The 15,412-nt window shown below is 53.9% G+C and overlaps 3 protein-coding genes across 6 annotated transcripts; 1 reads left to right on the top strand and 2 right to left on the bottom strand.

Annotated features, from left to right (window-relative positions):
• Positions 1–944: 944 nt before the first annotated feature.
• Positions 945–7,089, bottom strand: PSME3 (proteasome activator subunit 3). The gene is made up of 11 exons (XM_064636516.1): positions 6,941–7,089; positions 6,435–6,467; positions 6,076–6,138; positions 5,539–5,643; positions 5,170–5,218; positions 4,498–4,610; positions 3,934–4,002; positions 3,658–3,725; positions 3,449–3,503; positions 3,163–3,249; positions 945–2,657 (listed from the first exon to the last, which is right to left on the bottom strand). Exons 1-11 carry the CDS (start codon positions 6,980–6,982, stop codon positions 2,577–2,579), a joined length of 765 nt encoding a protein of 254 aa, XP_064492586.1. The 5' UTR covers positions 6,983–7,089; the 3' UTR covers positions 945–2,576.
• Positions 7,090–7,237: 148 nt separating this feature from the next.
• On the top strand, positions 7,238–11,295 carry BECN1 (beclin 1). Of its 2 annotated transcripts, XM_064636491.1 has the most exons (11): positions 7,238–7,405; positions 7,503–7,570; positions 7,649–7,707; positions 8,053–8,143; positions 8,400–8,536; positions 8,705–8,899; positions 9,099–9,245; positions 9,721–9,870; positions 9,957–10,017; positions 10,475–10,617; positions 10,907–11,295. In XM_064636491.1, exons 1-11 carry the CDS (start codon positions 7,279–7,281, stop codon positions 11,073–11,075), a joined length of 1,347 nt encoding a protein of 448 aa, XP_064492561.1. In that variant the 5' UTR covers positions 7,238–7,278; the 3' UTR covers positions 11,076–11,295. The 2 variants fall into 2 exon arrangements, with proteins under 2 accessions (XP_064492561.1, XP_064492560.1); XM_064636490.1 differs by having other exon boundaries at positions 7,239–7,405; positions 7,503–7,707.
• Positions 11,171–15,281, bottom strand: CNTD1 (cyclin N-terminal domain containing 1). 3 transcript variants are annotated; one of them, XM_064636515.1, is made up of 7 exons: positions 14,927–15,281; positions 14,756–14,831; positions 14,334–14,508; positions 13,718–13,817; positions 13,148–13,290; positions 12,689–12,785; positions 11,171–12,320 (listed from the first exon to the last, which is right to left on the bottom strand). In XM_064636515.1, the coding sequence occupies exons 1-7, from the start codon at positions 15,096–15,098 to the stop codon at positions 12,127–12,129; spliced, it is 957 nt and encodes a 318-aa protein (XP_064492585.1). In that variant the 5' UTR covers positions 15,099–15,281; the 3' UTR covers positions 11,171–12,126. The 3 variants fall into 3 exon arrangements, with proteins under 3 accessions (XP_064492585.1, XP_064492584.1, XP_064492583.1); XM_064636514.1 differs by having other exon boundaries at positions 13,146–13,237; positions 13,718–13,880; XM_064636513.1 differs by having other exon boundaries at positions 13,146–13,290; positions 13,718–13,880.
• Positions 15,282–15,412: the final 131 nt, after the last annotated feature.

Raw genomic sequence — 15,412 nt, forward strand, 5'->3', positions numbered from 1 at the left:
GACAACAGTCCTGGGTGCTCCACCCTTCCACAGGACTACTGGCACCAGCTTCTTCTTTTGCTGTGGTGAGGAGGAGCCCCTTGTGCTGCACCACATCAAGTCCTGCCAGTAAGTCTTTCCCTTGGGCTCTGGCTCCAGCCACCTCGACCCCAGAGATCTGTGTGCAGCTCAGTGCCCCCTCCCTGCACGAGTCGGGCACCTGCAGGGCTTTCCCACACTGCAGGAGGAACCTTCCTCCACAAGCACCTGCTCCTGTTCCTGGGCAGCTGAAGGTGCCAGCTGGGAGCCCCAGTCTGTGGCGGCCACTCCCAGGGCCAGTCACAGGCCCTGCAGCCCTGCAGTTGGGGTACAGGACACTCTGGGAGTCCCCAAGTGACCTTTGAGAGGCCTCTGGGCCCCAGTCGCAGTGCATCAGGCACGGAGGGAGTACAAGAACGGGATGATCCCTAGAAGAGCAGAGGGCACTGTGGCTGGGGACAGCAGGGCAGCCACCGCTCCTTGGGCATCACGCGCATGGAGCAGCCAGGAATAATGGACTGTGTGCCCAAGGAATAACTGACTGTGTGCCCAACAGACACATGGCACTGCATCCAGGTGCTGCAGGACAGCCCAGAGACACCTGCCCAGCAGAGCAGCCCCGGAGCAGCTGCACACCCAGAGAAACACAATGCAAAGTCCCTGTGTCTATCTGAACTGGGATGGCCCGAGTTCCACACTGGGCTGAGACGGGACAAATTCCATCAAACCCAAGCCCGTGGGCCCATGTGAAGCATGCTGGAGGAACAGGAACAACCTACACAGCAGTGCAGAGCATTTACAACACAGTCAAAAAGAGGAATGAGGAGAATGCAGGAAGGAGCAACTGAATTCGAGAAAGGCAGGACCAGAACAGGACACTAACACTGCATGGCCTGAGAGCCCAGCATCACACACAAGGGGCTGCCTTGAAAGAATTCCAAGTACCTTATTTTAATTTCTTGACATGGTAAAAGTTTACATACGTTCATCTGGCAAAGAGAGCTGAACAAATTAAAAGGAATCAATACAAAGAAACACAAGGGGAAGTGCTGCTCCCAGACAGCAGCTCAACGCAGTTGGTTTGTTACTGAATATTTATTAGCGGGAAGACTAAGAGTTGACTTACTACAAACAACAACAGAAGAGTCTATAGCAAGGGCCAGTGACCTGCCACACTTCAGGCAAATCCCTGGGAAACCAGCAAGAGCCATGGCTCTTAGATGTGGAAGCAGAAAAAAAAAAAAACAAAAACAAAGTAAAAAAAAAGAAGGGGAGAAAGTTCATTCCATTTGTCACTGTTGTTACAATGAGATTAACACAACTCTTAAGGCTACTGCACAGTAAGAATATACAGATGTAACAGCGAGACCTGGGAAACAGCGAGGTTCCTGAAACAAATGATTTAACATTCCCTGATTAGGGGACTTAAGTAGAAATACTATAAATAAGAAAAATTTGAAGCCTGCAGCGTTACGGGCCCACTTGCCACACACAAAAACTGATGCAACACAACCAGTCATTTCCAAAGGGGTTTGTAATGGACCATGAAACGTTCTGGCAGCTTAGCGGAGTCATCAGGCACAGGAACGTGCCCTTTGCAGGGGAAAGACTGCAAGGCCTGCAGGGTACCAGGTGGGTATTGGCCACCCTCACCCCTGAGCACCAGCTGTGGCAGCCAGCCTGCTCTGCCCAGGCACTGGGGAGCACTGCCAGGGACAGGGGGGCTCAGTCTGACCACATGCAAAGATATTGGGACTTTAGCATCAGACCTCTGGCCCCTCCCTTCCCTCAGCCTGGGCAAAAGCATCTCATGCCGAAGGGGCACTGGGACGTATGTGAAGAAACATTAGTTTTAGCCAAGGAAGTGGCTCTAGTCAAATGGCAGAGGAGCAGAAGCCACCTGAGCTCGTGACAGCCAGGACAGCACTGGCCCTAGTTCGAAGCACCACCTCGTACTCTGCACTGATCCAGACAGAACTGACAAGGCAGAGACCCATAGGGCAAGCTCTGCTGAGCCAGGAGAGAGACAGAAATGGAGTGCAGATTGCTCAGTGGCACTGGAGTATGGCTGCTGCCACTGGCCCCAAGGGGCAGGGTCCCTGGTCAGTGCAGAGCTGGTGGCAGAGGGGCCCAGCCACAGCTGGCAGCAGGGAGGGAGCTCCTCCCCTCTGGAGTGCCACCCTCTGCCAGGCTGTCTGCCCCATTCCCAGAGACCCCAGTGCAGCCACCAGCCAAAAGGTGGGACAGGACAAGAGCTTGGTCTCTAGTGTTGTTCCCAGTCAGGTAGGAAGCAAGGCGTGAAGGAATGTCCCTGCCTGGCTGCAGCAGCCTCTGGGGTGCCCAATGCAGCACAGCCTCTACTACCAGTGACTAGAGGGAGGGAGAGCTCCTGAGACCTGAACAAAACCAATCACAAAACTAGGCAAGAATTTCTTTAGAGTTTAACTAAGAATGCAATACTATTTCCAGCCAGTTTCCCATCTCGATAGTCACGTAACAAACCAAGGCAATGACGGTCTTTAGTTGACTGAACAGTTCTCAAGTTCAAACGTTGACACTTAATAGAGGGTCTCAGCATTGCTGCTCCGAGGCCTCTTGATCTTCTCAATGTTTTTAAGGATCATGTCATGCAAAGTGACCTGCAAAAACGGAGAACAGGACTCAGACAAGGAAGGGTGAAGCCATCCAGTGTTCAGCATTCACCACGAGCACTGGTTACCACAGCAGCACCACTCCCCTTGGCACCACCCTCAACCCCCATGTGCAACTACACACTCAACTAAAGGAAGGCCTTCCTTCAGCCAAACCTTACAGAAGCCACTGCACGTAATATCAAAAACATTTATTCAGAGACCTCAGGATTAGCCTGTACTGTATGAAGAGCTTAGGATCAAGACTGCCACAGAAGGGGAAGGAATATTTTATGCTAGAGCCTTGTGAACAGTTGGAAACACTTGCATGTCTAGAGAATAGTGGAGAAGCAACAGTCAGCTCCTGTGGCTGGGGCTGAAGTGGAGCAGGCAGGCTTCCTGCCAGGAGCAGGCACGCTTGCAGGGAAAGGGGAGAGGAGCAGCAGCGGCAGGAGCACAAAGGCTTTCCACTGCTGTGCTGGGGAGCCAGTGTGAGCTCTGTGTTTTCACTTACATATTGATTCCTCAGCTCTGAAATGATCAGGCGCAGACTAATGTACTCCTTCTCGTCGATCTCCGTCACGGTGCGGCGATAGTCCTCCTGCCGAGAGAGCGCCCGAGCTCAGCCAGGCCTCCCACACTTGAGGGGGGCTCCTGCCTTCCACAAAGGAACCTCCCCCCTTCAGCTTATTGCCCTCCATCCCTGTATGATTCCCCTCTTCCCCCAAGACCCTCAGCTCAAAAAAGTCCCGAGAAGCAGCAGCATGAACATGCAGATCTTCACATCCCCAGCGACTTACCACATGAGGGTACTTGGCTATTTTGGAAACCAACTTTGCTCTTGTGATATAGTATCTGATAACAAAAGGGAGAGACTAAAGATCAGATAAACAGCACCAGGATGGCTTTTTTCTGGTCCCAGCTGCCCTGTAACAGCTACGAGGCCTTTACAAAACATGTTCTTTTTCCAAGGGAATCCCAAAAAAGAAGTCTGTTCTTGCATGCCTACCTAGAAATCTGGTCCAGGTAGGACGCTGCCTCACTCTCCACAGTCCGAAGCTCAGCGACTGTTTCCTCCTGACAGTAAGACAAGGAAACCATTAGCTCCAGGAGGCTGCAACTCGCCTTCAGGGCTCGGAAGGCAACATCTCAGCAGCAGCACATCAAGCTCAGGTTTAGATTTTAAGACCTAACCCACTCCCAAGACTGCAGCTGCTGGACACCATGAACCGACTCAGAGGAACCTCAGAGATCCAAGTCCCTGGAGCACAGAGCAGTGCCTTACCTGAATAGAAACACCAAAGTTGTTCCCATCCTCTATCCTGGGGATGAGAAGCTGCACCCACATTTTGACCTGCAGTGGAAAGATCACAACACTGACCAATGCCAACATCTCCACAAAGACCTCTCTTAGAAATGTTAGCAAAAGCTTCCCAGGATCCTGCCTTTGCCACACAGCTCACAATAAACTGCTGCAGGTCCCACATGCACCTGCAACACTCCTGAGGAGATCACTTCCCACATGGGTGGGGTGCCACTCAAGCCAGCACAGGGGATTCCCATGGGAAGTTCTCCTGACCATAGCACAAGAGCTCTTGGCAGGGGTCTGTGCCTTTGCAAAAGGAGGGCAAAGCAAAGCCTCACAAGGCCTGATAACAGAGGTCCTCCTCCTTCAGGTAAACAACAGAGCTCCCCAAGGGCTTCACCTGCCTCCCAGCCCATCAGATAGGGCAGTAGTAGCCCTGCCTTTCCCCATCTCCAGCACAGAGGGGTCTGCTCTCTCCACAGCTTTGCCTCTCCAGGAGCAAAACCAGCCCGCTGCCTCCCCTTGCCCCAGGCCCACACCCACCGTATTGCACTTCTCGATGAGCAGCCTGATTTCTGGCTTCACTTTCTCGATGATGTCCACCAGCTGCTGGTTGCTTTTCAGCATCCCATTGGGCATCACGAACACTTTGGTACCTGCAGCAGAGACAAACCCCCGGCGTCAGCGACGCGCAGGAACCGCAGGGTCACCTGAGCCTCATCTCCCCCACGGGCCAAAGAGGGACTGAGCCAGGCTATGGCCACCAGTGGAGAAGGGGAAATGGGACATGGGATAACAGCAGTGACCCTAGGGAAGGAAAAGAGAAAACATGGAGCAGAGATGTGGCTGAAGAGCTTGAGGCTTCTGAGGCTGAGCACAAAGGGTTTCCCTGGGAATTTCTGCCTCAGCTTAATCCAAAGCCTGGAATCTTCCTCCAGACAAAGAGCACAAAGCCACCAGAAGATCAGCTGCCTCTGTCAGCAGGCCAAGCTCAAGCAAGTACTACTTATGTCTATCAGAGAAGTACTAATTATGCTTCTAGGAGCTGGAATCTGACTCCTCCACACCAGCACATCTGTGTGTTGGGCCCTGGCCCGCATGAGCAGCAGCTGCTGTCAGGGCAGGGCAAGTGGGGCTCGTGTGATTCACATCCCCAAGGCATGGTGCATTGGTTCAGGGGGCAGGCAGCAACACAGGGGACTCAAGGACTCTTACCCTGAAAGGTCTCTTCATGGTCTTCCAGCTTCCTCTTTTTCATATTTGGCTAAAACATACAAAATGTTTTACTCACAAACTAGTCGTAAGGTTATAACAGTGCTGCAAAGGAAACAAGGAAAACTTTGGGGCCTCTGCCACACTCCTGGCCTTCTAAGCATCCTTCTTTAAAGCCAAAAGGGGACTGCAAAGCAGTGTTACCTCCAGCAGACCTCCCCAAGCAGCTCCTCTGTTTGAGAGACAAACCCCTAAAAGCCTTTGGGAGAGCCAAGGCCTGTTATTAAATAAGAATATCCTACCCCAGCACAGAGCAAGCCATGCAGTTTTAATTAAGAGAAACCAGGATTACAGCCAAGAGAGTAACCTTACCCCATCCAGTCCATCATGGCTGTTGGTGAGAAGAATTGGGTCAGGCACTGGGAGGTTCATATCCGAATGGATCTGAGTAAGATCATGAATATTCAGGATGGGCTCCTGGAAAATAAAGGAGATTTGTTATTTAACTATGAACTAACAAATTCTGCCACACGACACACAAGGAAAAGACAAAAGATTCAGACCTCCTTATGCAGCTGTAAAATAAGGATGAATTAAAAGGAACAGCCCAACAACAGCCTGTGAGAGCTCCCTCAGCCCAGGAGCAGTGAGCCAAGTTGGGCTGGACTCAGCCATTGGCGTCCCTGGTGCTGCCAGGGACAGCCTTAGATAGATAAAAGTAAGAGATCACACAGAGCAAACTGGAAAAGGCAGCACCCCTCCAGAGCCACTGGCACCTCAGTGCACATGAGCCACCAGCTGCTGCCTTGTGTCTCTGCAACAAGGCGAAATGCAGAGAACACAACTAGGATGAGACCTGCTACGTTGCTGGAAAATGGAAAAGGATGCAGAGCACAAAGCACACCCTACCTTAAGGAACCCATCGAGTTCTAACAGCTTCTTTGGGAAAAAGTTTGCTACGAGGTCTTCAGCCTGAGAGAGAAAGAAGAGACAGCAGTGTGAAACAAGGCCATGAGGCAGGAACACCAGGGAAATCATCCGTCCACAGGCAAGAAATGGGAGAGAACACGAATCCCTCCTGCTGCCAAAACCACCCTCAGCCCAGGTGAGGAGATGCAGGGAGAGCCAGGAGGCTCAGGAACCTCCCTGCATGGGGTGACTGATGCTCTGGGTGCTGCTGAGCTTCCCGAGGAGCACTGACCCGCACTCAAGTCTGTCAAGAAGGTACAACCAAACAGCCCCTTTCCTGCTTTCGGTGGGACACTCACCTCACTCGTGATCCGCTCCCTGAAAGAGTCAACCTGCAGAGGGAAACAGCGACAGGTCAGGGCCGCTCCGGAACAGCGGGGCCCGGGAAGGCCGCGCACTGCGCCCCGCAGCCGCACCCAGGACCTCCTGGGGAACGCGGGGCAACGGGAAGAGCGTGCAAACACCGAGCGAGAGCTGCCCGTGCGGGCTGGGCTCCGGGCGCTGTGGGGAGGCGGAAGATCCGCCGGGCCATCCCGGGCCAGTGGCCACGCTTCGCCAGGGCTCGGCTCGGGGGCGGCCGCAGCGCAGCCCCGGCCGCGTCCCCGCCCTCCCGGCGCTCCCGCGGGGCAGCGGGCGGGGCGGGCGGGCCGCGCTCGGCGGCCAGGGTAGAACGGCCGGGTGGCACCGCGGGGCGGCACCGAGCCCGCCCCGCCCTGCGCCCCGGGCCGGCGCCAGCCCAGCTCGGCGCGGGCCGCGGGGCAGAGGCGGCGGGGCGGGCCGGACCGGGCGGGCGGGGCGGGCGCACCTTGAGCTTCACCTCCGGGTCCACCTTGAGCAGCGAGGCCATGGCGGGTCCGGTCTCGGGGCCGCTCCGCTCCCCCTGGCCCACACCGGAAGTGACCTCACGCCGCGCGCCCGCCAATGCCGCGCGCGCCCGCCGCCCGCGTGACCCCCGCCCTGCGCGCGCACGCGCCGCCGGGTCCTGGCCGCTCACACACGGCCCCGCCACCGCCACCGCCGCCGGGGAGGGGCCACGGAAAATGGCGCGGGCGGCCCCGCGCGCACACACACTCCTGCCAGGACCGCGCCCCGCGCGCGTCACGTCCGGCGCGCGGCGATGGCGGGGCGCGCGCGGGCGGCGCGATGGAGGCAGCGCGGGCGGGCGGCGGCACCGCGCACGTCAGCTTCGTGTGCCAGCGCTGCCTCCAGCCGCTCAAGCTCGACACCTCCTTCAAGGTCCTCGACCGCCTCACCATCCAGGAGCTCACCGGTACCGCCGGCGCGGCGCGGCGGGGCGGGGCGGGGCGGGGGACTGGGGCCGGGGTGAGGCCCAGGCGCGGGCCCGGCTGACGCCTCCTCTCCCGCAGCCCCGCTGGTGACTGCCGCCCCTGCCCGGCCCGGGGACGCGCACGAAGAGGAGAGCGCCCTGACGGAGGTACGGCGGGGTCGGGCGCGGCGGGGCGCGGCGGCGGCTCCGCCGGGCCCCCCGGTGACGGTGCCCCCTTGCCCCCAGGAAGCCTTCACGGAGAATCGGCAGGATGGCGTTTCCAGGAGGTTCATCCCGCCAGCCAGGTACGGCCGCTGTCACCGCGCTCCCGCCGGGCCCGGCCCAGATTGGAGCCCTCCTGCTCCTTCCGCCCAGCCCGAGCCGGTGCTACGGGAAAAGGTCCCTGCCGGACCTTAGAGCCTCCCCCGCGGGAGCCCCGTGGCCCTCGGGCTGCTCGGCAGTTCGGACACACAGAACTACTCAGCACTCGGGGGGCTGCTCCTAAGCTGTGGGTCAGACCTGGCAGAGCCCCCAAAACACGGGCTGCCCCCCTGTGCTCCCCCACCCTGGCCCAGCCCCAAGTCCAGGTCTGGCACTGGAGCTGCCTCCCCGTGCCCCTCAGCACTCACCTCAGTAACATTCTTTCCAAGAATGATGTCAACAGAAAGTGCCAACAGTTTCACCCTGATCGGGGAGGCATCGGATGGCGGCACCATGGAAAACCTCAGCCGGAGACTGAAGGCAAGTGGGACTTGAGCTGGTAAACTCGGGTTCTTGTGAATGCAGTACCAGTTTTGCTTGATGCCCTGTAAAACTAAACTGCAAAGTTCTGTGAAGTACTGGCCTTCCAGGGGCTTAGTTGGTGAGTAGTTCAGTAAAGCTGGATTGTATCAATCAATATTTGACCCCCAAGGAAGACTTTGCCAACTGGAGCCCCTGAAAGCCAGCAGGCAGCTGCCTGTGGCTCCACTTGCACTAAGGTGAGCTCTTTCTGCAGGTCACCGGCGACCTCTTTGACATCATGTCTGGGCAGACAGACGTGGATCACCCCCTGTGCGAGGAGTGCACAGACACCCTGCTGGACCAGCTGGACACACAGCTCAACATCACGGAGAACGAGTGCCAGAACTACAAGTGAGTGATCCAGAGGTGACCTGAGACCAAGTTGTTGTAGCTTGAAGCAGGATCAGCACAGAGAGGTTGGGGTTGGCAAGAGGTGCAGGGGCTGCCACGGAAGCGAGGACTGGCAGTGGAGCACTTCCCAGGATCCCTGTTTTGGTAACCCTATCTGCTCTCCTTTAGGAGATGTTTGGAGATACTGGAACAGATGAACGAGGATGATAAGGAGAAACTACAGACAGAACTGAAAGAACTGGCGCTGGAGGAAGAGCAGCTGATTCAGGAGCTGGAGGACGTGGAGAAGAACCGCAAGATTGTAGCTGAGGACTTCGAGAGAGTCAGGGCAGAGGCCGAGCGGCTGGAGCAGGAAGAGGCTCAGTGAGTGAACTGTACCTGCAGCCTGTGGTGGGGGTTGGAGGCAACAAAGAAATGAGGCTGTAATGTGAGAAACCTGTAAATGTTCCCAATGGCTTGTTCTCCGCAGAAGGGAAGGTGGCCAGACCAAACTGACCCACAGAGACATCCCTCTGATGTAAAAGGTGGCACTTAGCACTTCTTGTCTTGCTTTTGCTCAAAGGTATCAGAAGGAATACTGTGAGTTCAAGAGGCAGCAGCTGGAGCTGGATGACGAGCTGAAAAGTGTGGACAACCAAATGCGCTATGCCCAGATGCAGTTGGACAAATTAAAGAAAACCAATGTGTTCAATGCGACCTTTCATATCTGGTAACGTAGACACTGGAGTATCGTGTCCCTTTGCTTGGAAGCTGCAGTGTGGGGCTGTTTCAGTCACACTGCATTCAACAGGAAAGGTGCAAGCCAGGTCACAGTTACCCCCCCAGCCTTGGCTCCCAGCAGCGGCAGCTGAGCAAGCTGTGCCAGGCTGTGGGACTGGTAAATGGCTCTTTCACCAACCCCAGTAACACTGGGACCCTCTGTGCCAGCCAGCAGCGACACTGGCATCGGAAGTCACAGAGCAGGTGGTTCAGGGGAGCTGGTTGCATTTTTTTAGTTGTGTTTTTATGAAAAAAAAGAAGACAAGTGGCTGGTATTTACACGCACTTGTTGAGCAAAGTCCCAAACCCTCCGTGTGTGTGGCACACTGTGTGTGCCGTGCTGTTGGGACACAGCCCCTGTTTGGTTCTTGTGCCAGGAGCTGTTCCCAGCCCAGCACACTTACTTATAATTCCTCTTATCACAGGCACAGCGGGCAGTTTGGCACAATAAACAACTTCAGGCTTGGCCGCCTCCCCAGCGTTCCTGTGGAATGGAATGAGATCAACGCTGCCTGGGGCCAGACAGTGCTGCTGCTGCACGCCCTGGCCAACAAAATGGGCCTGAAGTTTCAGAGGTACACACAGTACCACACACAAGTCCCTTACAGCCCAGAGAAAGGCAGGGCAGACTGAGGTGCCTGTAAATCTTGTCTCCTTTCAGATACCGTCTTGTCCCCTATGGCAACCACTCGTATTTGGAGTCCCTCACGGATAAATCCAAGGTGAGAGATCCCACACAAATCGTGGGACCTTGAGTGCCAGAGCCCTGGTCATCCTGGGAATGCAGCAAACAAACTTGGTCTTCATGAATGTGGGGTCCAGGAGAGCTGGCTGCCCCAGCTCCTCCAGCATGGTAACATCTCACTCCACATCCTGTATCAAGCCACTGGTTCTGCCAGCCTGTGGTGTTAAAAGTGACAGAACTGTTGGATACACCATAGCTGGCTGGAGGCAGATGGCATGATTTGGGGTGATTGGCAGGTGGATGAAGCCATTTGGGATTGGTGGAGGTCAGGAACGCATGGCAGGCACTGAGACAAAACCAGTCACACTCGCTCTGTGCCACCAACTGTTTCTGAGTGTCCTGTGATGAATTCAAGGCTCACATGAAGTTAAAGAGCTGCAGTGACTGTATTTAAAACAAGTGCTTGGGGTGCCCAATACAAACCTCTTTTCCAGGAGCTCCCCTTGTACTGCTCTGGAGGCCTGAGGTTCTTCTGGGACAATAAGTTTGACCACGCCATGGTGGCGTTCCTGGACTGTGTGCAGCAGTTTAAAGAGGAAGTGGAAAAAGGTGAAACTCGGTTTTGTTTGCCTTACAGGTGAGTGTTGCCACGTAACTGTCACAGTAACCCCTGTGTGCTGTCCCCAGCACTGCTTGGTGTTTCAGTCCTGGCTTTCTGGAGTCATCTGGGATTCTTTATCATGTGCACTTACTAGTTTAATTGAAATTTAAAGCCAGTCCCCCTGAGGCTTGTTAGGTTCTCTTTAAAAACAAAGTATTTTTACGGGATGGTAATAATGTCAGATTGAAAATTTAGTGCTTGATGTCATACTGAGATTAAATGTCTGCAGGGGGAATGCACTAATAAAACCTTGTGTGTGATACAGGATGGACGTGGAGAAAGGAAAGATTGAAGACACAGGTGGCAGTGGTGGCTCTTACTCAATTAAAACACAATTTAACTCTGAGGAGCAATGGACAAAAGCACTAAAATTCATGTTAACTAACCTGAAATGGGGCCTTGCCTGGGTCTCATCCCAATTCTATAACAAGTAACCATGGTCATATTTGACCTAGCAGCTGTGGGTGTCTGCGTTAACGTTGGAGAAAGGCAAGTTAAGATGTTTCTTAATATTAACCAGTACAAAATGTTTACAATACCAAAAATCCACAAGACACTTTATTTAAAATGCCATTATTACAAGTAGTTTATAGAAAAGCAATATGCAAAGTTGTATCATTGAGTTGAACAGAATAAACTCAGCTATTAAATGGATGCTAAACTGGTACTTTTGGGGTTTATGGCCAATGTTACAAACACAGGGAATAACATGGAAAAACTCTCAGAATTCTGCCTGGTCATTAAAGAGTAACTACAGTTTGAAGTAAAGTTTTCCCAGTCACATCAGCACTTCTTTGTATCACTGAGCTTAAACAAGGTTTGATACCACTTAAAACAGTTTGTAATCCCTCCTGCAGCCTATTCCTGCACAGGGCTGCACTGAGGAAACACTAAAACTATTCCTTGCTCTGAGTGCTTTCCTTCAGCTCTGCCTGGCACAGCACAAATCCTGGCACTCACTGGGCACCTGCTGTCATGACAGGATTCTGTCCTTGTCACAATGCTGGTTGTTACTGGCTGTGGTAGGGCAAGAGCAAAAGTGTTCCAAGTGCTGGCAGAGGGGAAATAGTCACAGGCAGCTGGAGATGGGGATTTTAGAAAAGCAGCAGGTGGAGACAGCACAGCACCGTTTGTAACATGGGTGTCAGAGCTGCTCCCAGCAATCCTGGTCGTGGCTGAGCACCAGGCACAGCAGCACCTTTCAGACATGACTACTGTGAGGGGTCTCTTCAGTCAAAGGGAACTTTGACCCAGCTTAAAAGATGCACCTCTTACAATAAACCTCTAGGTCCCAAAGAGGCATTTCTAAACACTACTGTGCTGCTGGGCCTCCCTTCAAAGCGTGAGCGTGATGCCTGGCAGGACGAGCTTTGCTAATTCACACATGACTGACAGGCTGTTCCAGAACCCCTGGTGCTCAGGACCAAAGGTAATCCCGAGCTTTGCTGGGAGCCCAGGTGGTGTCACAGAGGAGGAACTGTGGGTTCAGCAGCGTGACAGTTCCAGACAAGGTGGTTCTATTTCAGGGGCAGAATCCTGCCTTTGGGAGCTTTGGTCCCACAGCTCCCATGGTGCTGCCTGGGCACGGTGCGGCCCAGGATGCGCCTCAGCACCGCGTACGAGAACTCCTTGATGCTTTGTGGAGTAATGCCAGTGATACAGTTCAAATGCTCCACAACCTGAAAACAGAAAGGATAGGGTGCCTAAAGGCCATGAGTTTACAGCCTAACGAGTAACTGCTCCATGGGCACATTTCACAGGCAGTTGTCCCACAGGATTGCTTCTCTACCTGCCAGCAAAGCGCTGCCTGTGGGGGTTTGTCCTGGCTGTGAAGCACTGAAGGCAAGGACACACACCAGTGCCAGTACATGCTGCACCACACCATGGCCTCCTGAGGCCCAGGAGCTTCCTGCTAAAACCCCTGAGATGTTCCCTCCCTCATGCCACTGCCAGCACAGCCCCACCTATCTCCTTGCTGTGCTGAAACAGATAAAACCACCCTGGCATCATCTTCCTATAGAGCCAACACGCTCAGCAGCAACTGTACCTGCTCCCAGTGCCCAGGGCTCAGGATGAACATGCCTGTGCTGATGATTCCAACAGCCAAGAGCATGAAATCTTCCTTCACTGTCAAAAACTTGGCTCTGCAGAAGGAGAAGTGTGTTCAGGTGTAAAATGCTGCTTCACAGCTCAAAAGCACCCACTGCTGCACTTGCCACGGCCCAGGACACAACCAAGGCCTGACACTGGGAGCTGGAACTGATAGTGCATGGCTAGACTTTCATGACCAAGTAAAACACTCTCCTTGCCCCTGAAGCAGCTGTGGAGAAGCACACTGCTGTGAACTGCTGTATTAAGAAACAGTGCTGAAAGCCCCCCAAAATTAATTTTTTTAAAAAGATGCCCCAAAAATGGCATAATGGGAATTATGCTACTATTCATTAGCTTTTCTTAGGATTTTAATTTCAAAGGGTTTTTAATTCATGGTCAGGTAAGACTCTTACACCTGCAGCTTGCTGGGTGTGGAGTTTTCGATGGCGATCTTCAGCAAAGTGTTGTAGATGGTCTCTCTGGACAGGTAGCAGAAGTCCAGCAGCTGCACACACATGTGGTGCAAGGGTTTAGCAGGAAGCAAGCACCCATTGTGTCCTGGCAGAGATCACACCATCAGCCCAACATTTTGGGTCAATAAACTGAATTAGAAATGTTAGGTACTGTAAGGGAGGGATGGAGGTTTCTGAGGAAAAGTGTCCTGTCTCTGAATGCCACATGCTCCCTCAGCCTCAGTATAATTTCACTCACTCTCACATTCAGGTTGTCACACCTGGGCCAAGAAAATGGTGAGTGTAGAAAATGCAGCCTTACACCAGGTTTGAGGGGTTTAAACTGGCTGTCCAGCAACATTCATCATGCTGTACAAAGGACAAAGTTCTCATATGAAGAGTGAAGCCCTGGACAATCTGAACAGTTCCATGTGCAAAAATCTCTAATATCAGATGTTTCAGTTCAGATCAGCACCAGCTCTATTACCCTTTTAAAAAACTTCCTTCCCATTCTCCTTGATTGATATTCTCACCTAGAACCTCCAGAAGCAATTCCACGTAGGCCAATGGGGTGGACACGTTGATTTGGAAGTGCAGAGTGTTTAAAACAGCAAGCTCTGACTCCAGCAACTCCTGTTTAGTGTAAGAGTATTTTAAGGATTGCAGAAATTTTAAAGCTGTGTCACTGGTCACTCTCTGAAGAGGAAAAAAGAGAAAAGACATCTTCCAGGCAATAAGGCCCTTGGTAAGAACAAAGTGCTCCCTCACCTCCCTCCTCCCGCTGAGCACGAGGCTGCGACACACCTGCCTGCCCTTTGAGCTGGCATGAGAAACCCAGCTCGGACCTTTCCCAGAGTTTTCCTCAACTCCATAAACCATCCCCAGGCAGGTGTGAACCCCTGTGGCCACACAGTTTTTGACAACCACAGGCTAAGTGTTTCCTACCCTTTTTTCCCCAGCACTGGGAGAACATTTCCCCGCAAATCGTCACAGGACAAGTGGCAATTTGCCTGCCCTGAAGGGAATGTCATGTCTTCTGCATTTCATTATCACTATTCCCTTTCAGAGAGGAAATCTATTTTTAAGAGAGGTGAACACACTGCAGATTGAACCCCACTGCTAAAGCAAGGACAGGCCGAGCTGGCTTACACTATAGTGCAGGGAGAGTTTGCTCACGAGCTGAATGCACGACACGAGTCGCAGGACAAAGGTGTTGACTATCTGATCCCTCACAGAGGTCCAGCTGCTCCCTTGTCCTTGGGCACCACCTTTAACACTCCCACTGGAGGACTCCCACAGCTGTTCTACCTGCTTGATCATAAACCTGCAAAACTCACAGTTGCTCAGAGCACAGTCCTCTTTGCTGAGGAAGGAAGAAAGGCAATTCTACATATATTCAGAGTATACACAGAGCTGGTAATTTGGATTAAATGGATGAAGAGACAGCACTCAACACACAGAGAAGTCGTGTGTGGTTTGGGTGAGGGGACACAGCAGGACAGGGCAGGACCGAGCATGGGCAGCGCAGCCAGAGAACAGGAAACAAACTAAGTGTTCCGGGCTCTTCTTACCTTTCGAGTAACTCCACTGCTTGGTACCTCGTCGATTGGTCCAAGCGCCATTTTTCAGATAAAAGGAATATAAATTCTGCAAAGAGCACAGCAGTCACTGGTTCAGTCTCCTGAAGCTCACTGTACAGCTGTGACCTGCCCCGGGGGCTGCTGTAGCCAAGTCAGTCTCACCCACGATCCGCGTGTCCTTGAAGCTCCCGGCGTGCTCCGTCAGCTCGCTCAGGTACTGCTCATTCTCTGTGGCCAAGTGCATCAGCGTGTCCTCGATGATTTCAGGAGTGACTCCGCTGAACACGGGGCCTGGGTCACGGCCCCAGGGTTCCACGGGCACCGGGGACCCCATTTAATTTAGCAGGTTGGGGTCGAAGCCATAATGACGACAATGGTTCCACCAGCCTCACAGGGACAGACCAGGGCAGGGCCCCACCAGCCCCTCCGGGGGGGCACGGCCCCTCGGTGAGGCTGCGTTCGGGCAGGGGCAGGTTCAGGCGATGGGCCCGGTTGCTGCAGGCTCAGCCTGCAGCGCCCTCCGGGTCTCGTGACCCCGCTCCGCCAATCAGCGAGCGCCGCGGCCGGCACGCGCCAGGCCTCAGCCAACCACTCGACGCCGCGCGCCGCCCGCGCCCTCGGATTGGTCAGCGCCCGCCGCCGGATGTA

The sequence above is a fragment of the Pseudopipra pipra genome, chromosome 26 (genome assembly GCF_036250125.1).
Source record: "Pseudopipra pipra isolate bDixPip1 chromosome 26, bDixPip1.hap1, whole genome shotgun sequence".
Taxonomy (NCBI): domain Eukaryota; kingdom Metazoa; phylum Chordata; class Aves; order Passeriformes; family Pipridae; genus Pseudopipra; species Pseudopipra pipra.